The 25,585-nt window shown below is 41.0% G+C and overlaps 1 protein-coding gene across 15 annotated transcripts in view; it reads left to right on the forward strand.

Moving 5' to 3' along the window:
• Positions 1-25,585, forward strand: part of KALRN (kalirin RhoGEF kinase) — a 509,101-nt gene that overhangs the window by 285,337 nt on the left and 198,179 nt on the right. For all 15 annotated transcript variants that reach the window (XM_081004646.1, XM_081004656.1, XM_081004642.1 and 12 more), the window contains one exon: positions 15,304-15,426. In XM_081004646.1, coding sequence (XP_080860772.1) covers positions 15,304-15,426 — 123 coding nt within the window. The remainder of the gene's footprint in view (positions 1-15,303; positions 15,427-25,585) is intronic.

The following is a 25,585-nucleotide window of genomic DNA, read 5'->3' on the forward strand; positions in this document are numbered from 1 at the left end:
CTTATACTACCTGGGGATAAAGGGGTGGAGGTGGGTAGTGAGAATATGTGAGCTATAGATAGATGGAGATTTGATCTGCCATTCAGTATAAGGTAATACTTGCCAGAACTGCAGATATTGGTGATACAAGGTGGGACCTGCATCATCATCATCATCATCATGGTGATGATGTTGCAGTATATCCTCATCTCCTAATATAAGTGCTCTAGTTCAAGGTTCTATTTAGCCAGCAGCACCTACCTTTTGGATACTATATTATATGAGTCTCTGGGAAGTTATACACTTTCCTCTTCCCAATTTCAGTTTTCATTTTTTCTTTTCCAAATGATACTCAACATACATTTACTGAAAGGTGTGTTTAAAACCTCTGATTAATTTTTGCTACTCAGTATAGACCTTTTTTTAATGTTGCAAGGCATTGGTCCAAGAATATTGCACAGGTGACTATTGATGTTAGGCTAAGCAGTTAATAGGCTTCAAATTCTCCACAGCCTGCTAGGAAGCTAAATAAAATTATTCCAAACACCAGACAATGATGCTTAAATAAAGCTCAGTGTAATGCTACGAAACTCTGTTTTTAAATAATTTCATTTTCATGTAATGATATTTCCTCAGGACATTCTATAGGGCTCATTATTTAACCATACCCTGTCATTTGCATAATTTGATTTGAACTTTCATATGAAATTAGTCTCCATCTGTAATTCTTTCTCCTCCCTAGAGTTGCTAATCAGAACAGATTACTCTGCTTTGTGCTTTAAAGCGGCTCTCATTAGAGAGTTACCATTACCCTTACTATTTTTCAATAGTACAGTGTTATTGAACAGTGTGTTAACGATCCTGTAATTCATTTTTTAAATATAGATTATTAATGTTGAAGTTACATGCTATGTGAAGAAGACACTTACTTATTTCCTCAAATCTCCTGCCAGTCAGTTCCATGGGTCACCTTAAGTTCTTGTATGAAAGTGGGAGAAAAACTTCTACTTTTCCACACTACTCATAACTTGCTAAACCTCTGTTGTATATCCCATTAGTCCTTATTTCTAAACTAAAATGCAACATTTAGTAAAATGTAACATTAGGAAAGGTGCTCCAACTACCTCATAATCACTGATGCACCTTTTTGCACCTTTTTGAGTTCTGGTAGTGTCGTTTTGGGAGATGTGGGATAAAAATATATGCGGATCAATATAAAATATAAATGTGGATAAAATATATGTGGCTTCCTGATCATGTATAATTTAGCCCTTATATCATTAGGTTAGATAAAGTGGAATATTTAATTAGAAAAGGTTAGGCCTGCACCAGATGTTCTCCATTGAACTTTTTTGACACATTTGGAGGAATGGGGATGATCAAGAGAGGGTAGTGAAAGGTTCAGGGGGATGGCCAAGAATTCCCTTTAAAAATAATTTAAAAGCAGCAAGTGGCTTGACTCCAAACTCTCCCAGCTGCCAAGTGGTTTGAAATTGGTTGGGTGCATATTCACTTCCTTGGAGACAACACTACATGGCATAGTGTCATTGCCATGGCATTATATATTAAGAAGAGGGCTGCTCCAGTCATCACAACTGTATACATGGAGGGGCATATTGATGTCACCATTTTCAAAGTGCAGGGCAGCCTAACAACTTGGCGTTTAAAGGAAAGGAACCCTCAGACATTTCATTTAATTGTAAGTAAGTGATCGCTCCCTCCAGAACTAAATATTTGCACATAGGTCCCTAACCAACTTTCCTGAGAGACATAACTGCTGTGGAGGTGATGAAGGGGACCTTCTATTGACCCTGAGTCTCACAGGGCCTGATCCAATATAATTTCCCCTTTTCATATAATTAATGTCCAAATACAGAAGTAAAGGGGGGCAGGGAAGGTTGAATTTCCCTTCGTGATGTCAAAAAGGTCAGAGACAAGTCAATGTGGAACAGTCAGAGCTTCCCACCCTGGCTCACCAACATTCTGAAGGCTTTTGTCTTCCTTTAGGCCAACAAGGAATTTTAGATAAAAGCAACTTGGGTAAATCAGCGTTCTGCTGCATTACATTTTAAAAGGAGAATATCTGTTTTTTATAATTGAAATGTAAGGAAGGCTATTAGGTTATTTGAACATTTGGAGTTGGCATCTTGACCAATGCGTGGAAAGTAGATGTGGTTTGTGGCGGCAGTCTTGGAATAAAGAAGAACATCAGCACAGAGAAGTGGATGCTAATGTGATAAATTTATTGAATTAAGAGTTCTGAGCCTTTGGGTAATGCCACTGACTGGCCCCTTTTAAGCTATTATAAGAACTGTAAGGATTTTAAGTCTTTGTAAAGCAAAAGAAAAAAGAAAAACAACCAACAGCTTTCTGTAGAGTACTCTTGCTTCTTTCTTATATTCTGTGAGAGGGAACACATTTTCTATATTTCTTTGCAGAAACATGCACATATTCAGTTATTTATAGCTTATCCATCCACACACAGTTTGGAAACATTGCTATACAAGAAGCAAGTTCAGCATTAAAAAGTATGGTTCCCTTCTCAATTGACAGTTTTAGTTACTACTCCCCTCTCCTGCAATTTATTAAGACATAATTATAAGAGCACAGAATATGATTGAAGGTGGCTGGGGAAATGTACAAAAAATGTTTTGTTTTTCTGTGCAGTATTTTTAATAGCACAGTTGGTGACATTTGTCACATTAAGTACTTAATCAACAAATTAGGAATTTACCTAGGGAAAAATATGGTATGGCAACAGGCAGTAGAGGTCAAAATGATACAAATTGTACATGGCATTTAATCGGCACATGATAATGAAATAGCAATCTTTCAAGATACACATAACATTATCTTGAAAATGCTGCAAAATGATGAAGAAAACAAACTGGCCTTTTAATATTTTTAATGGATTTTCTGTCTGCCTTTTAGGATGTATACTTTCCTAAGGTGGGTTACAGCAGATCAATACAATGCAACATTAACATCCCAACAGGCTGAAAATGCAGGAAAAAAGCATAATTCTTTGTAGTAGCAATCAAATATAGTTACAGCATAACCAAATGCTACTGCCCATTTATTCTTCAGAAAGAATGAGCGGGTTGGTGGTGGTAGTCAGCAAAACCCTAAGCATGCCTGTGAAGGAGAAAAGATCAGTACTGGATTTGGAAAACAGAGACGTGTGTCATTAGAGAAGTCAAGGCAGCGTTTATGGGATGGTGATCATAGCAAAAAATGAGTTCATAAAAATTCAGAAGTTCCATTTTATAATAGAAAGAGAATTTATATTAGGATGAAGCTCTTGCAGTTTGGATTGCGGGCTTATAAAAAATACCTACATGCTGACTTTAAGGGATTTCTTCAGCTTAATATTGGCAAGAGGATAAAGAAAGATGATTTAAGAGTTGTAATTGCCTCTGCACTTAATTTTCTTCATTAATTTAGTTGTGCTGAGCAAAAGAATATTGATAGGTCTGCAAGGTTGCTCTTCCTTTCAATGAGAAAGCAGATTGCATGTTCTTTTCAGAGTCTTGGGTGATTATGTATGGGAGGTAGGCCTCTAAACACTGGTAGTGGAGGGGGGAGAGAAAGCAGGATTTGATTAGAAAAATTTTCATAATGGCTCATGGATTAGCTCCCAGACTTTCTAGAAAGAGCTGTTTGCAGTTCAATGTGTGGATATTTTGGGAGAAGATGCTGAGAAAGAGAAGGGCACATAGATGGTAGAAGAATCTGTAAAGACTTTTCAGTGTTACGATCCATCCCAGTAAGCTATGCTTGCATATATAAGAATTGTATGGGACATTTTTCATAAGCAGAGAGAATTTTCAGAGATAATTTATTACACGGTGCTAATAATGTCATGCCTGATGTGACTTTGAATTTAAGGCACGGTAAGCGCTCTTTTGCCATGCATATGTTGTGGTTGTAGATTAAACAGATTCTGCTGATTAGTAGACCCATCCAAGTCTTCTCCAATATTAAACTGAACTTTGGACCAAATTCTATAGCAGCGGTTCTCAACCTGTGGGTCCCTAGATGTTGTTGGACCACAACTCCCATCATCCCTGAGCTCTGGCCTTGCTAGCTAGGGGTGATGGGAGTTGTAGTCCAACAACATCTGGGGACCCACAGGTTGAGAAAGGTTGTTCAAGTGCAAATTCAGCATCTGCTCCTGTATTCTCACTTTTGGATCTTATGGGACATGATAGGAGATGGCAGAAATGACTCCTCAAAATGACACAGCAGTAACTGAGGTCCTGGATACTACTGCATATGTTGACAGTTCAACTCTAGGGATAGATAAAATGTGAGAATTGCAGCTCCCATTGTTTCCAGCAGCCTTTAATTCTGTGGCCAACATGTGTTCATGTGCCTGCTGTGGCATTTCTTGGACTCTTCCCTAGTACTCTCCTCACAACCCTGCTTCTGGTAAGTTGCAACAAATGTTGAAAATGGCATAGAGAGCTTCAAGAACACAATGTGCTGCATGTAATGAGGCCAATTTTCATATCCATTTCAGATTTGGCCAGACCATGGATAGTCAAGGGTATGATCAGAAATGGATTTGAGGAAACATGTTCAGAACTTACTGAATTAGATAGATTTGTTGCTTTGCTAGTACATGGTGTTTAAAGAGCAAGAAGTAGAGTCGACGTATTGCCTGCTGTTATTGATCTCACCTAGAATTGCCAGATTCAGGGCACAAGCATATTGTTCCAGGTTACATAGAAAATCCAGGTGCAATATGAGCACCTAGCATACACACCCAGGCACTGGACCCCTACTGACCCCTATTTTTGACTCTGTATCTGCATTGCAATTGTCAGGGGCACTGGCACACTGAGGGGCATTAACCCCAAGGCTGCATACCAGAAACAGACTGGACCAAAAGTTCTAATAAGATGGATAAAGACCTGCCTGGAGCTTTATCCTTACAAGTAAAAAACAAGGTGTAGCAGAATGAGTGTGAAGAGAATAGTATTTATTGATTGGTGCAAATATTTCCATCTAAAGCATCATGTTATATGATATTGCATTTACCTTGTCTTCTCTGATGGCCCTTAAGGGTAGCTGAATTACATAGCTTCAGGCTGGAATTGTTTAGAAGTGATGGATTTGCTATTGGCAAGCTAGTCATTTCTTATAAAACATACAGGAATCCTGTGGGCTGATGTTTAATTGTTTTTAACTGTCTGTACGACAGGCAGTATTTCCCCCTGATGTGGCCATTTGTCTGCAGTTTGAGCATCTACAACAGTTCTATCAGACATTGTCTGTTCTGCTCTGAGGAATGGAAGGATCAGTGATGTTCTGTCCTCTCCTGGTGTTAGTGCTAGTATAAAACATTTGCCACCTGGCAGTATTACAGATGTTAACCTGTAAAACTCTGAGCCTAATTTTGCAATGTCTGAAGGGGGGAAACTCTCTGCAAATAAATGTTGTATTATTATATATATGAGGAGGTACCATAAATCTGTGCCACAGCACATATTTTGCATGGAAAATGTCCCATGTTCCTTCCCCGGCATCTCCAGTTAAAAGGATCAAAGCAGATGGTGTGCAAGCAGCAAGACCTCTGCTTGTGACTCTGGAAGGTTGCTGCCAGTCAGAGCTGACCATAGTGGGCTATATGGGCAAATACTCTGCTCTGGTATAAGGCAGCTTCTTTACTGGTCTTTTCTTATTAAGATTGTAGATTGCATCGTTCTTCTAATGAGAGTTTCTAACACCTATTTATAATATTTTTAGGTCACTTGTAAGGGTAAAAGCCCTCTCAAGGTGACCTAAAAGATAAACCAAAGCTCAGCAAATAAACCCAGCAATAAACAACAAATGAGCAATCTCCATAACAAATGCTAAATACAATAATAAGATATGATTGAAACCATCAAGCCAATAAGCACCTCAATAGAACATCAAGAAAATCAGGTTTGTTCTCAGAAATAGAAGGGCAGATCTTGCAGTGCTGAGGATTGAAACTATAAGGTGTGTTTTGTCTTTGGTATTAATTTTTGAATTAAACCAGATCTTAATTTCTGTTCAATTTCTGATCTTATTTTTGTTACTAAGTCATTCACAGAACCTGTAGTGAAAATTCACTTACCGTCTTGGTTCTGTGTTTTATTAAGAAGTCTTCTAAGTGCCAATAAGAACAGTTTAGTTTATTTGTGACTCAGCTATTGTAAGTCATTAATAATGGCAGGAAAAGCCAGAGGATAATTTCCTTTGTATTTAGAAGTGTTTTTCCCTTTCTAATAGACCTTTATTTGACATTACTCTTCCATGATAAATGGGGAAGAGAAAAGAGGGGGAAATCTATTTCAAGCAGTGGCTTTTAAATAAACAAAAGGAGATTTTTTTTTGTGTAATTAAGTTGGTGAGCATTATTGGCCATTATGCAGGATTAGGATTTAGTAAGCCTCCTTAGATTTTTTTCTCAAGACTTTTTTTCTTTGTTTTTTATTTTGTTATTAGCATTTCTGAAACCAAGGTCCTTCTAAAACTAAGAGGGTTGCATATTCAGCATATATAGTGCTGGATTGATATGTTGAACCCACTGATTTCCCTTTTATAGTTGTACTTTGGTTTTCAAACAGCTTAGTTTTTGAACATTTTGGCTCCCAAACACCGCAAACCCAGAAGTGAGTGTTCTGGTTTGCAAACTATTTTTGGAAGCCGAATGTCCGATGCACCTTCCGCGGATTCCAGTTGAATGCAGGAAGCTCCTGCAGTCAATCGGAAGCCGCGCCTTGGTTTTCGAACGTTTTTGGAAGTCGAATGGACTTCCAGAACGGATTCCGTTCGGGAACCAAGGTACGACTGTGTTTTCCTTAAAAGGCAGAAGATTCCATAACATCTGTTTATTGAAGAAATTCACAATGTTCTCTCTACATTTTCATTTTGTATTGTAGCTAGACTGTGGATTTCAGCCACCAGAGAATGGTGCCAGTATTGCTTCTTTTTACTTAACAGCTAGGTCTTCTGCTGCTGAATGGGAAGCTTCCTGCCCAATCCATCCTCCAGAAGTACACTTTTATTTATTTATTTATTTTTTTAGAAAAGTACTGAGCTTGCTTCATGCTGTAGAATTAGGGTGCATTCTTGAGGCACTGTCCCCTCCCAGAGCTGTGCTTCCCACCCCCTCCCAGTTTTTTGGGGGGGATAATTGTTTCTTTAATTTGTGATGTGATGGTCAATGACAGCCTTCATTTGAAGAATGACAACTTGTTCTGAGAACAGGAGCCTTTGATAAATTCAGGCAGGGCAAGTACACAGCAAAAGCCTGATTCTGAAGAGCCCTCCAAAGTCTACTCATTCAAGACTTTCCCTGACTTTGGGTGGATTTTTCATGATCACAATCACCCTATAATTGCTTAAGTGATCCTGAAAAAACCCCAGCCTTTATAGTAACATGACCCTTCAAGAGTTAAATATTATAAATTTGTATGGACTAGAGTTAGACTCTGGCCCTCTACCCATCCAATAGTAAAGAAATAAGCTTGTTTGCCTGCAATAAGAAGGGAGAGTTTGTTTATTCTGAATTTTTATTGATGCCTAGAGCAGGACTGGGTGCTTTCTGCTAAAGTTGAAATAAAGAGATAACTTAGAATCATAGAATCATAGAGTTGGAAGAGACCACAAGGGCCATCGAGTCCAACCCCCTGCCAAGCAGGAAACACCATCAGAGCACTCCTGACATATGGTTGTCAAGCCTCTGCTTAAAGACCTCCAAAGAAGGAGACTCCACCACACTCCTTGGCAGCAAATTCCACTGTCGAACAGCTCTTACTGTCAGGAAGTTCTTCCTAATGTTTAGGTGGAATCTTCTTTCTTGTAGTTTGGATCCATTGCTCCGTGTCCGCTTCTCTGGAGCAGCAGAAAACAACCTTTCTCCCTCCTCTATGTGACATCCTTTTATATATTTGAACATGGCTATCATATCACCCCTTAACCTCCTCTTCTCCAGGCTAAACATGCCTGGAGATCACTTAAAGTGATCTGAAAAAGTATCTATCTTAAGATACCCTTTACTTTTTTAAAGCACTAACTATACAGTACTCAAAATCTTTTTCTTAAATACTTACTGGTAAAGGATGAAAATAACCCTAAAGGAATATAAACATTGTTGTGCACACTACAGTTAGCTGGTTGGCTGGCCAGCTAGGCCTAATTTCTTATTTTTCCAGTGTGTGCAGCTGAGCATGAGGCCACATTTTTCTGTGGACAGAAAAATAAACCAGCAACCAGCAAAAATTCCAATTGCTTTTCATATTGTTTCCAATTAGTCCTTTATATTGTAACCAGTTAACAAGTTTTCCATTGATCCAACAAGAAGGAAAATCTAAAGGTTAGGAGCAAGATGAGAAGGAGGGACCCTCAAGGAGGAATTAATGAACACATCCTAAAGGATCCCCCCCCTTCCCTTCATAGTGCATAGTTTTAAGCCAGTAGAAAGCTTTCACATGTTTGTTCTTTTAGGGTTCACATGGGAACTACATAGCTGTTGCAGCTGACTGGTGCTGTGTAGCTTTCCAGACATGTCCCTTTAAATCTTGGAAATTGTATAGCCCCAGTGACAATTTCTTCCGGTAGTGGTAGAAAAATCATTTTTATGCACAGTCAAAAATGAAACTGTTTTGGCTCAGATGTGCACTGGAAGCACCCTCTGCTGGTTGTATTAGAACACATCAATTGTGTGACCCAAGGTCCTGTAAATATTAAGAGTGGATGGAGATTCTCATAGTATCTTCCGTGAAGAAGAAGAGAGCTTAGATGGGGGCATCACTCTTTTCAGTGACCATCACATACTGAGCATTCCCATATACTTATTGATGATTGAAAGTTGATAATGAATAATATTGAAGGCATGGGATACAGGAAACCTCAATAAATACCTTGTTCAGAGTTTCCAGTGAAGGACATAAAGTAGTGATGTCATATGCATCTGACACTACTTCTTCCTGCAAACAAAGAAGCCAAGAAAGTTACATCAGAGGTCAATTATATTTTGGCTAAGAATGCAATCTCCCCACCCCAATGAAAACATTGTGTGTGCTGTATCTTATATTCAAAATACGTAAGAAATTGCATAGCTTCCTTGTAAATATATAGAAAATAATTATTTTCAATCAGTGGGAATGCCATTTAGGTTTTCTCTTTATAATAAGCATATTTTAGGTCAATGGACATTTCCTACTTTCAGATAATATGGCTCTGCTTTCAACTTCCAGTTTTTGCTTAGATTGGATTATAGTAGAGGATGTGAAGACTCCCTGATGAGGAGAAAGGATGTTAACAGAAGTATTAATAGATTTAATAACAGCGGAGCTAGCTAGCAACTGTTCAGTCATTCCTGTTATTACAAGCCATCTACAAATACTAGAGCAAAGACATATTAGAAGAAAAACCTTTCATATTTTGGGTTCTCCTATCTCATATGTGTAGGAGTTCATTCCAAGAGGGAAACTGAGGTGGCAGTTTCCTCTGATAAACCCCATAAAATGTTCCTCATCCATCAAACAGCAGCTACCACTGTATCCCAACATTAAGTAGGATCGTGGACCATTTTCTTTTAGATTGGTATATGACCTACGTTACAAAATTCCTAAGTGTTATTGTACTATACCCACCAAAGAAATAATGCAAAGTTTATTTTTAAAATGCAGTTTAAAGAAGATCTTGTTCTGTGGAATATAAATGTAGCCTTATTGTGTGCATATTTACCCAGGAGTAAATACCAGGCAGAAAGGAACCTGCACATATCATTTACAGGAGGCTTGATAGTCATACTGAGGATTAAGCTACTTGATGTTCAGCTGTTTCAGCTTCCCAGGTGTCCTAGATGGTAGCAAGCCAGCTTAGTTTACAATCTGAGCCAGAAAAGACCTTTAGGAAGAAATGTTCTTCTCAAAATACAAGTAAATTGTACAAATTGGTCTTTTTTGTTCTGAACTAAGTAATGACAAATTTCAGTAGGACAACTACTACCTCTCCTTAGCACTACCTAGACAGAATCTACCTCTCTAGTTTCATATAGCATAGGTGGTTGCCGACAGACATCTTAAAAGAACAGCCTTCATGTGCTGGTTGGGACTGATGGGAGTTGTAGTCCAAAACATCTGAAGGGCACCAACTTGTCAAAGGCTGTTATAAATAATAAAAGATCAAAAGAGCTTAGGCAAGAAGGCCAATGTGATACACCCCAAAGTTCAGAGTATTGCAACATACCTGCATGCTAGAAGCTGAAACACAGTTCAGGAAGTTGATGTGGTTCTCATGACCAGAAGGGTTTCTGTGTAGGTTCTGATAGTGCCCTTTTCAGCAGACAGGGTAGCAAACAGGCTGGGTGGGTAGGCATTTGTATATTTCATTATAACATTCATTTTTGTTGAATGTGAGAAGGAACCAAGTGGCTGAAATATCTCAGTAGCATCTAGGGCTAACCAGGAGTTGAATAGAGCATGGGTCATTAATGAACAATCCAGCTGTCCTTCCTTTCTGTCTTTCTGGTTGTAGAAGATTTTACTCTCCGTGTTCTTAAGCATCATTCTACTGTTGGGTAGAAAGGAAGGCCAGCTAGTTGGTCAGCTTGTGAGAAGGGCTCCTTCTGCTTGTTACACATTCTGTCAGCTTTCATGGTTCAGCTGCCGCTGGTGCCAGTTTTCTAGAAGACCTGAATTAAAATTTATGGCTACTACTGTTCTTCTGTGGCATTTATATATATCCATGTCATTTTGAATCATCTGCATATAACTGTATTTTATTTAAAAAGCATGGGCTTCTAATAATGGATGGATGCTTTTGATATTACTTGTACTTGTAACATTAATGTTTTTACTACTTGGGAGAAGCATCTTTTACCTGCCATGGCGGAGCTGTTTTTTTTTTTTTTTGGTTTTTTTTTGGTTTTTTTTTGGAAAGATAATATTTTAAACCTCTTGCACATTAGGTTTGCTGGGATCAGTTACAGTGAGTAGATTGGAAGCTGATGCCAAGGAGAGAAACTTTTGATATTAGGAATTTACGCACCAAACGAAGGGAAATCGGAATTCTACAAGAAGTTGCATGAGACTATGCTGGATTATCTGGACTATAACAACATCATCATGATGGGAGACATGAATGGGGTAGTATCAACCAACATGGACAAGTCACAAAGTCAAAATGTTACAAAAGACGGCAGACTACCTAAAACTTTTTTTGAAATGACAGACAATATGGATTTGATTGACATCTGGAGGACAAAGAACCCCCTGGGAAGAGAGGGAACATTCTTTTCTGAAGCCCAACTGACCTGGACAAGAATCGACCAAATATGGATATCTAGAGGCCTGGCACCTAAGGCTAGAAAAGTGGAAATCTGCCCAAAGACCTGCTCCGACCATAATGCAGTAAAGATGGACATGACACTGTTACCAACCGGCTCTTTTAGATGGAAGATGAATGACAATTTACTCAGAGATCAGGAAATCACCAAGAAGGCCCCAAAAGCTTTGAAGGACTATTTTGAGATAAATATGAACACCACGGTGGAAAAAAGAATCGTCTGGGACGCAAGTAAAGCCGTTATGAGGGGATTCTTGATACAACAGAATGCAGTAAAGAAAAGGACACAAAATGAGAAAAAAGATAAGATTCTGGACAAAATAAAAGAACTAGAGAAGAAGCTAAGATTAAACCCGAAGTCACAGCCAACTCTGAGAGAAATCAAACTCTATCAAGCACAATATTCTAAATTGATAAATCAGGAAATAGAGTGGAAGGTCAAATTAATGAAACAAAAAACGTTTGAGTCGGCGAATAAATGTGGGAAACTGCTAGCTTGGCAGTTGAAGAGAAGACAAAGATTAAATACGGTTACAAATTTAGAGATTGAAGGAAGAAACATCCAGAATCCTGTGGACATTAGAAAGTGTTTCCAGAGATATTTTAAAAAATTATACACGCAAGGGCCGCAAGATGAGGCTGAGATTAAACAATTTTTGGCAAAAAATGGATTACCAAAATTGTCACAAGAAAATAAGACAATCCTGAACTGTAAAATAACACGACAAGAGATTGAACAGGCCATTCAGAACATGCAATTGGGCAAATCTCCAGGGCCAGATGGGCTGACCTCCAAGTACTATAAGACATTAAAAGATTACTTGATACAACCTTTGATGGAGGTCAGCAATGAAATTATGGAGGGGAAGAGGGCACCGGAGTCGTGGAAGGAAGCGTTTATCACATTGATACCAAAGACGGAAGCTGAAAAGACACAACTTAAGAACTATCGTCCCATTTCTCTTTTAAATGTGGATTACAAAATATTTGCAGACATTTTGGCAAGTAGACTTAAAAAAGTTTTAAATGAAGTAATTCACAAGGACCAGGCAGGCTTTCTCCCAGGCAGACATTTGTTTGCTAACACAAGGAACATTATTGACATTTTGGAACTTTTGCAAACAGATATAAACACAAAAGCAGTTTTAATTTTTATAGACGCGGAGAAGGCCTTTGACAACATTTCCTGGAAATTTATGATGGGAAACTTAAAAGAAATGGGAGTGGGACGGGGTTTTGAGAATGGGATTGAGGCGATATATTCAGAGCAGAAAGCTAAACTGATAGTTAACAATGTGGTTACAGAGGAGTTTAAAATTGAAAAAGGAACACGACAAGGTTGCCCTATTTCCCCTTTGTTATTTATTTCGGTTCTGGAAGTGCTATTGAATATGATTAGAGGGGACCGGTTGGTGGAAGGAATTCAGGTCGGACAGAAACAATATAAATTAAAAGCCTTTGCAGATGACCTGGTTTTGACCCTGCAGGAGCCAGAGTCTAGTACGAAAAGAGTATTACAACTGATTCATGATTTTGGTCGGGTGGCGGGATTCAAATTAAATAAACAGAAAACTAAGGTTTTGGGGGAAAACCTGACAGATACAGAGTCAGAACGGTTTCAGAAAGAGACAGAACTTAATGTGGTTAAAAAAGTAAAATACCTAGGGGTAAACATAACAGCAAAAAATCTAAGTCTATTTAAGGACAACTATGAAAAGTGTTGGGCAGAAATTAAGAGAGATTTAGACAGTTGGACAAAATTGAAACTTTCTTTGTTAGGCCGAATTGCTGCTATCAAGATGAATGTATTGCGAAAGATGTTGTTTTTGTTTCAAACACTTCAGGTTTTGGATAAGACGGAGTGCTTTCAGAAGTGGCAGAGAGATATTTCTAAGTTTGTCTGGCAGGGCAAAAAGCCCAGAATTAAGTTTAAGATATTAACTGATGCGAAAGAAAGAGGGGGCTTTGCCCTGCCAGATTTAAAGTTGTATTATGAGGCCGCAGCGTTCTGCTGGCTAAAAGACTGGCTACTTCTTGAAGACACTGACGTGTTGGACTTGGAAGGGTTTAACAATACTTTTGGATGGCATGCATACTTATGGTATGACAAGGTTAAAGCAAATAAGGCCTTTAAGAACCATATTGTCAGAAAATCACTGTTTAATGTCTGGACAAAATATAAAGACTTGTTGGAAAACAAAACTCCAAGGTGGCTTTCACCTTTGGAAGCTAAGGCCCGAAAAAGACCCAATATGGAGGCTAAATGGCCAAAATATTGGGAAATACTAGAAAAAGATGGAGACAACTGGAAATTGCAGAGTTTGGAGAAAATGAAGGATAAAGTGCGAGACTGGTTACATTACGCTCAGATTAAAGAAGTCTTTAAAAATGACAAGAAACTAGGGTTCCAGGTGGAGAAATCGAAACTAGAAACAGAACTGTTAGAACCAAAGTCTAAGGTACTTTCAAGGATGTATAACTTGCTGTTAAAATGGAATACACAAGATGAAATGGTGAAATCGGCTATGATAAGGTGGGCGCAGGACATTGGGTATAATATCATGTTTGAGGACTGGGAAAGGTTGTGGAGTACTGGGTTGAATTTTACTGCATGTAATGCTTTGAAAGAAAATGTAATGAAAATGATATATAGATGGTATATGACCCCAGTCAAACTTGCAAAAATATACCACCTGTCTGATAATAAGTGCTGGAAATGTAAAGAGAGTGAAGGAACATTCTTCCACCTCTGGTGGACCTGCCCTAAAGTGAAGGCGTTCTGGGAAATGATTTATAATGAACTGAAAAAGGTATTTAAGTATACCTTCACAAAGAAACCAGAGGCCTTTCTTTTGGGTATTGTCGGCCAAGGGGTGGTAAAGAAGGACCGGACATTTTTTATGTATGCAACAACAGCAGCAAGGATACTTCTCGCAAAGCACTGGAAAACTCAAGATCTACCCACACTGGAAGAATGGCAGATGCAACTGATAGACTATATGGAACTGGCCGAGATGACCGGCAGAATCCATGACCTGGGAGAAGAGAAGATGGAGGAGGACTGGAAGAAATTTAAGAATTATTTACAAAAACATTGTAATTTGAGTGAATGTTAAGCAGGATGCTAGATCATAAATAATTGAGCACCACTAACCTAGAAGATTTAAGATAATAAGTGAGATTGAGAAAATATAAACCATTTTGAGAATTATAAGATTATAAATACATAGATGGGATATAAGAATGCAAATAAGATAATAAATTGCTGGTAAAAAGTTACAATGATGAAAGTGGGAGCGGGAGATGTGAGGAAGTCCAAAGAAAATGTGAAATTATGTTAAGATATTTGTTATACTGTTCATTATATTTATTTTTATTGTAAACCCCAATAAATATTTTAAAAAAATAGATTGGAAGCTGATGTTACATTAACAACTGGTGTCGTCCAATGTTGTATGGTTTAAGACCTCAGCCTTAGACTCTAGATTAAATGTCCAAACAGCCATCTCCCTTCTTCCTAAAATTAAATCCTTTACTTTCAGTTCAGATTTATTTTAGATACTCTGCCTTGTGATAGGCTGCTCATATGAAGTGAATCATTGCACATCTAAGACACAAGAACTTGAATGGAAGGGCAACATAGTAGATGTAACTGTCTCCCCTATATGATGATAGTAGTGGTTGTTTTCTTTTAAAAATCCCAGTAATTTAGAACAAATTCATTTCTGCTGCAAAACATGTAGCATATGATGGAAATAAACAAACAACAGGTATTCAATAACAGCAATTTATCAGTAAATAGCAGGGGGGGGAGCCTTTTACTTTGGATTCTGAGTAGATTTGTCTCTGAATGGTGTTGAGTGTTAGATAAACTCTTCAGGCTATTGGATCCACTTATATGGAATGGTGTTATTTCTAAGTACTGCCCACAGGTAATTGGATGTTTTGTGTTGAACAGCCACGAGAGATAATTGGATATTCTTCTTCTCTGCCCAGGTATTGGACTGGATTGAAAACCATGGGGAAGCCTTCCTTAGTAAACACACTGGAGTGGGAAAATCCCTGCATCGGGCACGAGCTCTTCAGAAAAGACATGACGATTTTGAAGAAGTAGCACAGGTAAGCAAGTGACAAATCTAAGCAAATTGCTTTGACAGAGGATACCATTGTACTGATTTATTGTGTTGTTTCCAGGACTCTGAAGTGCTCTGAGCTTTCTTTTCAAACATGTGAAATAAACTGTTTTGTTGGGATCTGGGGGTGAAAACCTACAATGTTTACAGGTTGAGTGCTCACTGAAAAGAGATGGAGGAAACTTTGAAGTACAGTGCCAGGAGAGTCTAAATTTAGATGAGTGTTCAGTCTTTCTTTTTCCTTTCCTTTTTCTTTTTCTGTGTGGAGATGGTAGATGCAGTAAAGTGGGTAGCAGCAGAGCAACTACAGGTTTTCTTGGATTATACACCCTATCTCAGTCCTTTCCATGCAGGATTCTTGCCTGATTATGGCTGGAAGCAACTTTCACAGCCTTGGTAAATGATTTGTACCTAGAGGCTGACTGGGGAAATGCTGTTGATCAGAAGCATTTGAGATTGTACATTGTTCTCTTGCATCATTTTGGCTTGTTGGATGGGGATGTCAAGGTTGGCACTCCAGTGATTTAGTTCATTCTGTCTGTTCATACTTAGGAAGACTAGGAGAGCCCAATGGGAGTTAAATAAAAAATAAATAACTTCCATATTTGGCCAGTGTAATGTGACAGTGACTCTGGAGTTGTAGTTTACATGTGCAGAGGCATGATGATATTTAAACTGTGTTTCACCAATTGTATTAACTGACTGGTCTTCTGGGGCCAGTTCAAGACTTGACTGATAAAGCCTTAGCCATTCATGGTCTGGGCATATTTAAATGATTGACCATGATATTATCATTTTCATATATATATATTTCCATGGGAATCAGTCCACAAAACAATTTGATGTCAGAATAAAGCATAATTCACAAAAAGCACATCAAAGGAATTACTGTTGTTGTACCTTTTTATAACTAAGGCAAAATAGAAAAATATTACACATCCAATCACCATACTAGCCCTCTCTAACTCTAGGTTCTATAAGCTGCAGTAACCACAAAAGCTACCGCTCATGCTGTTTCTCAGTGTGGCTTCTCCTTGGGCATCCAGCTTATTCAGTCAACATGGCGCTATCCCATTCTCCAGAAGACATTAGCTTAGCCTCCAGTATGATGGCTTCAAATTACTTCACAGTAAGGCTTTTCATTCTCACAGGTACCAGTATGTACCTTTGAAAGTCAATTTAGCAAAGATAATAATCTGAAGGATCTGAAGGATCTTAATAGTCTATTGTTCTTAGTGCCATATTCTTGAGACCAAAAGATGTTATACCATCTCTTGATTTCTTCCACTGGCTCCTGTTTATACATTCAATCTTATTGTCATGATTAATTCATCTCTTCCTTGGCATTTACAGCCAGTGGATAGAAGTATGTCTCTTCTTAATTGAGACTTCCCATAACATACATATTGAATTCCTTTGGGCTACTTTTTGATTACTTAAGCATCCTTAAACCCTCCCCCACCCATCATTTGACTACTTATTAATGAACTTCTGGAGAGTGTAGAGGTGTTCTGGTCAGAAGAGTAGCTAGTCAAGAAATAAAGGTTCACTCTGTATTGGGTGAGATATCACACCATAATTCACCAAGTAATTAGCACTCAGTTGTCTGTACCACATTTGTAATAGAAACAACACAAAGCAGCCTATTTTTTGTATTGGTATTTGGAAAAATATATTTGGTTTCATTTGGGAAAGAAGTAAGAGAACACAGGAAGCCACCAGTCTCAGGAAGAAGGAAAGAAACCTTCAGGTGCACAAGCGACAAGCTTTAATTGAGCCCAATGCATTTCAAACTGAGCTCTTCCTTTAGGGCACTACAGTGATGCCCCGCAAGACGAACGCCTCGCGAGACGAAAAACTCGCAAAACGAAAGGTTTTTTCGTTTTCGAGTTGCCTCGCAAGACGAATTTCCCTATGGGCTTGCTTCGCAAAACGAAGCTTGCCCCGGGGACAGCGGGTCTTCTCTTTTGAAGCAAGGGGCGGCGGGGAGAAGCGATCTTCTCCCCGCAGCCCCAGGTCCGGGGACAGCGGGAAGCGCTTCCCGCTGCCCCCGGACCTCTTTTGAAGCAAGGGGCTGCGGGGAGATCGCTTCTCCCCATCACCCCTTGCTTCAAAAGAGGTCCGGGGACAGCGGGCGCTTCCCGCTGTCCCCGGACCTCTTTTGAAGCAAGGGGCGGTGGGGAGATCGCGATCTCCCCGCAGCCCCTTGCTTCAAAAGAGGTCCGGGGACAGCGGGAAGCGCTTCGCGCTGCCCCCGGACCTCTTTTGAAGCAAGGGGCTGCGGGGAGATCGCGATCTTCTCCCCGCAGCCCCAGGTCCGCGAAGCGCAGCGCTTCTTCCCCGCTGCCCCCGGACCTCTTTTGAAGCAAGGGGCTGCGGGGAGATCGCTTCTCCCGGTGCTCCGAAGCGGGGCGGGGGGGCGGGAACACCTTCCCCCACCGCCCGGCTTCGGAACGGTGCTCCGAAGCGGGGCGGGGGGGTGGGAACACCTTCCCCCACCGCCCGGCTTCGGAACGGTGCTCCGAAGCGGGGCGGGGGGGTGGGAACACCTTCCCCCACCGCCCCGCTTCGGAACGGTGCTCCGAAGCGGGGCAGGGGGGCGGGAACACCTTCTGAAGGCTGGCGGGGGGCAAAAGTCTTTGTCCCCCCTGCCTGCCTTCCCAGGGGCTTTTAAATCGCCCCGGATAGCGGAGAAGTCCTCCGCTGTCCCGGGGCGATTTTAAAATGCCGCCCGCCAGCATTTTAAGATTGCCCGGACAGCGGAGAAGTCCTCCGCTGTCCCGGGGTTTTTTAAAATGCTGGGGGTGGGAAGAAAAGCCCTTATCCCCTCCCCAGCCTTCAGAAGAGGTCCGGGGACAGACTGTCCCCGGACCTGGTCTGAAGGCAGTTTCCCTAGGAACGCATTAATTGATTTTCAATGCATTCCTATGGGAAACCGTGCATCGCAAGACGAAAAACCCGCAAGACGAAGAGACTTGCGGAACGAATTAATTTCGTCTTGCGAGGCACCACTGTATGAATATAAATAATATGAACCTGAAGAAAAGAATGGGCATATTCCTCTTGAGTATGCTCCATTATAAATGGAACATATTGCTGATTTTCAAAGTGCTATGTGACACTTTCATGTTCAGAATGTGAGATGTTTGGCTTTTGGAAGTGAATAGGAATATGCATGCACAATAAAGGTTTTTTTGCATATGCCCCAACCTATTATATGTGTGCTAAAAAAACATCTTTACTGCACATCCACATCTCTGTTTGCTAAGTTTTCATACTGGCCAACATCTTATTCATCTGCCAGGAGAGTCCATTTTTCCCAGCCATAATGAAACTATGTGTGTGTACTTTTTACATCTCATCCTATTATTTCCTTCTAGCTAGTCTCACTGTCTCTACAAACATAATACCTCCTTCAGAAATCTACAAATCCCAGTCTTGTTTTTTAGGGAATCCTGTTACAAAGTTATTTTAATGCAGAATGTTAGGTCCCCTGATGGGAATTCATGAAAGCTTGATCAGAAGTAGGAAACAGGGTTAGAGATTCAAGCGGAGTATTTTTGTTTTAGAAACTGATAATAGTGCTTTGACATGACTGTTTGAAAACTTGTATATAAGGTTATTTAAGAGAAGGTTTTAAAGGGACTGTAGAGGAGGGCAGAGAAACATCCTTCTGTCTCTCCTGTCCTCTTGCTTCATGTGGATAGGAACTGAACATCATGGCAGGGAAGCAATGGGAACAGAAGGGCTTTCCTGCTATTCTGCTCAATATCAAAGACTGCTTATGCCAAGCCAGAGAGAACCAGGGGATCTCCCTGTCCCTTCTTTCTATATGTGAGGATGCCAAGCCAGAATGGTAAATTTTTAAAATCCTATTCTGTTTTTAAAATAGGTGGCAAACATCCTGGATAAAGGAAAGAGGGTTTCATAGTTGCGGGTTTGTAATATTTTGCTCTATCGATCCAGAATGTCAATCACCGTTTCAGAACATGGCTCTTCTTCCCACTATTGACCATATCCCCCTACTGACTTCAATAGCAGCTTGACCTGTGCCTTGTCTCTGGATAGATTTACACAATTTACACCAGAATCATCTTACTAATTTATGGGGAATGTCTGAAATGTGACCGCTGAATGCTGTGTGTCACTCTGGGACATATATAGCTTGAAACCAGGAAACTCCCACATTGTATCAAAGGTTAAAGGTTTGTGAAAATAATACTCATTTCTTTGAAAAAGTGTGATAGCAAAGTGCAGAGGCCAGACATTTGTCAAAGCTAGGATTCCTTAGAAGAATTGTATCTTGTGTTGGATATAATTTATTATGCGGTTTGGGAAGGAATTTCTATGTTATCCACTGGTTGCTTGATGATAGTCACTTGTTTTGCTCAAGCTATCTGTCTGTTTTCAAAGTTAAATGTTAACTGTGTAGATTTAGGACTATAAATGGGTGGGGGAATATAAATGGGAGGGGCATTTTGTGAGGTCAGATGGAAGTACTCCTTCCCATAATTTTTATATTTATATTTCTAATTATTTTTTTTAAAAAAATAATCACAGCTACAACCAATGTTCTTCAAATGTGCTACAGTTTGATAATCAAGCCACTGATCTTGCTGTGAACCTGGTCCTTCTTCTCAGAAACTGTAATATAAAAGTCTGAATATAAAAGGTGACTTCTTGCTCTGTTGATCCCAGAGCATAAGAAATACTGAATGATTAAGACGTAACTCTGAAGTATCCTGGATCCCAGAAAGGTCTCTGAATAAAATCTGATCTTTAAAGATGTCTCTCCAACTCCTCATTGCATTTGTAGTGCCCCATATATTTCCTCCCTGCCCCCTCTGCTGTTGCAATAGATTTATGAGTTCATTCTGATGACTTCTTGTGGCTTATTTGCATCTCAAAAAACCTGGGCACACAAGCAATTAGTTTGCATGACTAGTATAATATGGGAGCCACATGACTATGGGCTCCTTCCATGAAAAGAAAAAATACATCTTCTACCTTGTGGGAAATGAAATTGTCAGCAAGGCAATTGAGTTTGTTGGACCTTACATTCTTGGCAGAGCTTGAGTTCCAACAGACATCAGGGTAGTTGAAGTCTTCCATGACTACTATAGCTCTGCTTTTTGAATATTTGGTAATATCATTCAAGTCCTCAATCTGGCTTAGAGGTCTATAGTAGACAGCCACAGTAAGGTCACTGCTGTTTCCCTGTCCTCCAATTTTTACCCATATATTCTCAATCTGCTTCCATGCTCCCAAGTCATGGATCTCTTCACAAGTGTACACTAGACTGGATGGATTGGAGGCTGCCTGCACTTGATGGGGTTGCACTCCCTCTGAATGAGTGAGTACGTAGCTTAAGGGTACTCGTGGATCCTTTGCTGTTGCTTGAGGCTCAAGTGGCCTTGGTGGCACAAAGTGCCTTCCATCACCTAGTGGCTCAGCTGTGCTCCTGTCTGAACAAGGATAGATTAACTTCTGTTGTCTATGTTCTGGTTACCTTCAGAAGGCTGCCTCTGAATATAGTTCAGAAACGTCAACTGGAATTTGGTGGCCAGATTGCTCAATGAGGCAGGGCAAATTGGTTTCCAGGCCCGACTCAAAGTGCTCTTCTTGACCTATAAAGCCTTAAACAGCTCAGGACCTCAATGCCTCAATGAGTGCCTCTCCCCATATGAACCAATTCTGGCCCTGAGGCTCTTCTTCGTGTACACCCTCAATGAGAGGTCCGGAAGGCGGCAACACAAGAATGGGCCTTTTCTTTGGTGGCTCCGTTTGTGGAATGCTCTCCCCAGGGAGACTTGCCTGGTGCCTTCATTATAAATCTTCAGGTGCTAGGCAAAAATGTTTCTCTATAACCAGACCTTTGGCTGATTAAACAATCTATGGCCTTTTAAGTGTGTTTGTGGGAGGCAATTATTGTTTGGTTTTTTTGTTTTGTTTGTTATGTATTTTGTATTCTCATTTTGTATGTTTGTTGTGAACCATGATGTGATATTCAGTTGAAGGGTGGCATACAAATCTCATTATTAATAATAATATGTCTATTAAGGATTGGAAATATAAATAAATTGTGTACCCCTTTATCAGAAAAATAACGCTGTTGCAAAGTGAATAAGGGATGGTGATTAGAATTTGCATTTTTGGTCCTGCAGATGGCACTGTCCCTGCATCTCGATGTCAAAAGTCTGACCCAGTGGCCTCATTTTAAAACCAACTTAGGAAAGCATTGTTTGAATAGTAACAGGTATCTGCTAGAAAAGTGCAGTATTCCCTTCAGACATTTCCATCCTTGTCTAGACAGCTTGTTAATTTTCTTGCTAGAAGAGGTTAAAAGCTATCTACTTCATACTTCCAGAAGCCAGCTCATTTTTTAATACCACCTTTCTCCCTTTCCCCCCATAATGCATGAAATTAATTACACATTGGATGGATGGATGCATGACAGTATTTGCACAAATCCAGCATTTATTAATTAAAATTCTTTAAACCCTCTGCATGCAATTCAGAGAGGAAGACACAAGCTTGAACAGGAAATGCAACAAGATTTTACTAAACCTGTGAGGCACTAAAAAATTAAAACGAAATGAAATTTGACATGTGCTGATAATATGGGCAGAGCCTTTCAGTTGTTCTTAATGAGGGAATTGAAGACTGTACAAATTCAAGAAAGTGCAGTTTGACCCTTTCCTTACATTTCAGAAATAATGTAATGAGGCACGCGTGAAGACTATGCCATGAAAATGGTCACAGGTGTATTAGCTCAGTGATAGAGCCTCTGCTTTGCCTGTAGAAGGTCCCAGACTCAGTCCCCAGAATCTTCAGGTAATTCTGGGAGACATCCCTGTCTGAAATCCCTGCCAGTCAGTGAAGGCAGTGCTGAGCTAGATGGACCAACGTTCTGACCCAGTATAAGGCAGCTTCCTTGTTTCTCAAAAAGCACGTTTGAATATAAAATAGGAAACTGAAATCCCTACTCCCATTTGTACACATGCATTTCACAAATCATTCCACTTTAATTTAGCAAGAATGACAAGTTTGCAATGGCTTTATGAAGCACTCTCTTGTTATTTTTCATTCTGAACTGATTTTTTTCTTCCTCTAGTCCTTATACACAAATTCTACTTTGATTAGTGTCAGCATCAACAACAAAACACATTCTTGTTGGGGTGGGGGTGGGGGGGACTTGTGTTACTTTTGGTTTGTTGATAAACAGGACAAGTCCTTAATTGGCCCTCCTCCTGTTAACTAATTCCCACACGCTTTGCATCCATTAGCAGTACATAGTACGTTCTGTGCCAAACTGAATCACATTCTTTCAGTTAACATCTGCATGCTCTTTCATCTAATTTCACAGACTGATATGCATAAGATGAGTATAGCAGAGAAGAACACCCACCAGATGTGCACAATGTAACCCCATCCTCACTGCTTTCCTGTGTCTTTTCTTATACATTACCTTTATCCTATGCTCCTCCATCATTGAAAAATGATAAGAGGCTGCCCTCAAGGCTCCCTGAGCCTTCCAGAATGGAAGGGGAAAGGCAAATGCTCCACCAGAGAGTCAGTATATCATTCCCTCTCCAGAAGGTGTGAAGGGATGCAGGGGTGGGGAGCTCATTCATGCTTGGAAAGGCTCCTTTGATAAGAAGCTTAATCATGGTCCATTGCTCAATTATTTTTTATAACAAAGGGGGGAGGGCGGAGTGGAAAGATCTGCTTAGGTGGTTTGCAGGCCTTCAGACATTACAACTGTGCTGCCAGATATATCAGTGAAAAAGCAGTTCCAACAGGAAGGCTGTAGAATCTTAAGGACACTGCAGACAACTTCTGACTTATTTTTCAAGGACATGTTCAAGCTCTTCTAAGGAATTCCTGGGATTCCTAGCTGTAGCAAAAGACTGAGTCTTGGATTTTGTTGTTTACCAAGAAAATACATGTCAACTTTATTGGGCAAGAAGTCTTACTCCTTTCCCCCTCCTTGGGATAGATATTTATCCATGTTTGCTTGAAGCACCACCAGCCTGATTCCCTGATTGAGTAAGGGTAGCATTTGTATGTATATTTGTCTTGGAAGATAACACTTTGTATTTGGTAATTATTTGGTAAACATTTTTAAAAATGTATTTAAAAAAATATGAAGGAACACTTCTGATTGGTAGAACATACACTTCCAGCTTTGCTTGGCTTTGAAGAATGGACCAGGTGCAAGTAGGTCAGAACATAGATTGTACCTACTGAGTCACACTACTGAAATATGGTGGGTTGAAGCCTCCTGCCTTTTTGTCACCTGGTTCAATGACTGCTCTTGCCTTGTCACTGGAGGGATGTGAGACTAAGCCCTACCATGTTACTATGTAGTTGTTTGACTCGATACAGTGTCCTGGCCTTGTCTGGCTTGAAAACAAACATAGCTGGGGACTGAGTAAGATTATGCCTTGCGTGGCAAGTTCCCGCCCCCCACCAAGAATAAATAAACACACGAGACACCATAATTAAGGTTAATTGGGCGAATTAGGCCACAACTTTATTGAATTCAGGAATGAGAGGCATTGGCTTAGGCATTGGTCCTAACGACTATCCGGCTCCAGCCCATTTGCTGGAGACACGGTGAAGGGTTAACACTGATCGGGGGAGTCTCCCGCCGAGGCACATCGACTAGGAGCTCCCCCGGGTCACCGCTCTGGGGCGTGCCTTTGGCCCACAACTCCATAGGCTTCGGACAGGGCCACGCCCCCCGGGGTCCTTTAACGGACCACCCTTCGTTCACTGGGGGGAGGTGATGGCGTTCCTCCCCCCTAACACATCCTCTTAACCCCTTCTTACCAATGCCTACCGCCAATGCGGAAGAGTTGTGACGAGTTGCTACGAGGTAGGCGAAAAACCAAAAGGCTGGAAATTGCCAATTGGGAAATATTCCTACCATGCCCCTTGCGGCGACAGGCCGAAGCCCATAGCAAAGTCAGACCTACCTAAAGCCCAACTAAAGGGAGGGAGGGTGGGGAAACGTGGGGCTAGCCGGAGAAGAGAGGGCGAGCCCCCTCCGCTCCGGCCCTAAATAGGGCAAGCCACGCCCCCTCCAGCCAGCCGATTGGCTGGCCGGGAGGCGTGGCCGGACGGGATTCCCCTGCTCACGTGGGGGAGGGCGTGATGCCCGCAACCCCACCTCCTGGGGCAGGCCTGGAAGTGGCTTTGCGTGGCAAGTTCCCGCCCCCCACCAAGAATAAATAAACACACGAGACACCATAATTAAGGTTAATTGGGCGAATTAGGCCACAACTTTATTGAATTCAGGAATGAGAGGCATTGGCTTAGGCATTGGTCCTAACGACTATCCGGCTCCAGCCCATTTGCTGGAGACACGGTGAAGGGTTAACACTGATCGGGGGAGTCTCCCGCCGAGGCACGTCGACTAGGAGCTCCCCCGGGTCACCGCTCTGGGGCGTGCCTTTGGCCCACACCTCCATAGGCTTCGGACAGGGCCACGCCCCCGGGGTCCTTTAACGGACCACCCTTCGTTCACTGGGGGGAGGTGATGGCGTTCCTCCCCCCTAACACATCCTCTTAACCCCTTCTTACCAATGCCTACCGCCACCGAGCAGTCGCTCGCCAAACGTGGGGCTAGCCGGAGAAGAGAGGGCGAGCCCCCTCCGCTCCGGCCCTAAATAGGGCAAGCCACGCCCCCTCCAGCCAGCCGATTGGCTGGCCGGGAGGCGTGGCCGGACGGGATTCCCCTGCTCTCGCGGGGGCTGAGACCAGCCCCCGCTCACGTGGGGGAGGGCGTGATGCCCGCAACCCCACCTCCTGGGGCAGGCCTGGAAGTGGCTTTATCAAACTACTACTACTAATAATAATTGAATTTATATACCGCCTATACTCGGAGGTCTCAGGGCAGTTCACAGAATAAAATCAAAATATAAAACCACAAAATACATAATAAATATAAAAATAAAAACAACAACCCAATAACACCCCCTCCAAAAACAAAACAAAAACTACTGCATTTTAAAAGGGCATAGGATGTCAATCAAATCAACCAAAAGCCTGGTTAAAAAGGAATGTTTTTGCCTGTCGCCTAAAGATGTATAATCAAGGCACCAGAACTTCCCTGGAGAGTATTCCACAGATGGGGAGCC

The sequence above is a fragment of the Podarcis pityusensis genome (genome assembly GCF_964106645.2).
Source record: "Podarcis pityusensis genome assembly, chromosome: 1".
Classification (NCBI taxonomy): domain Eukaryota; kingdom Metazoa; phylum Chordata; class Lepidosauria; order Squamata; family Lacertidae; genus Podarcis; species Podarcis pityusensis.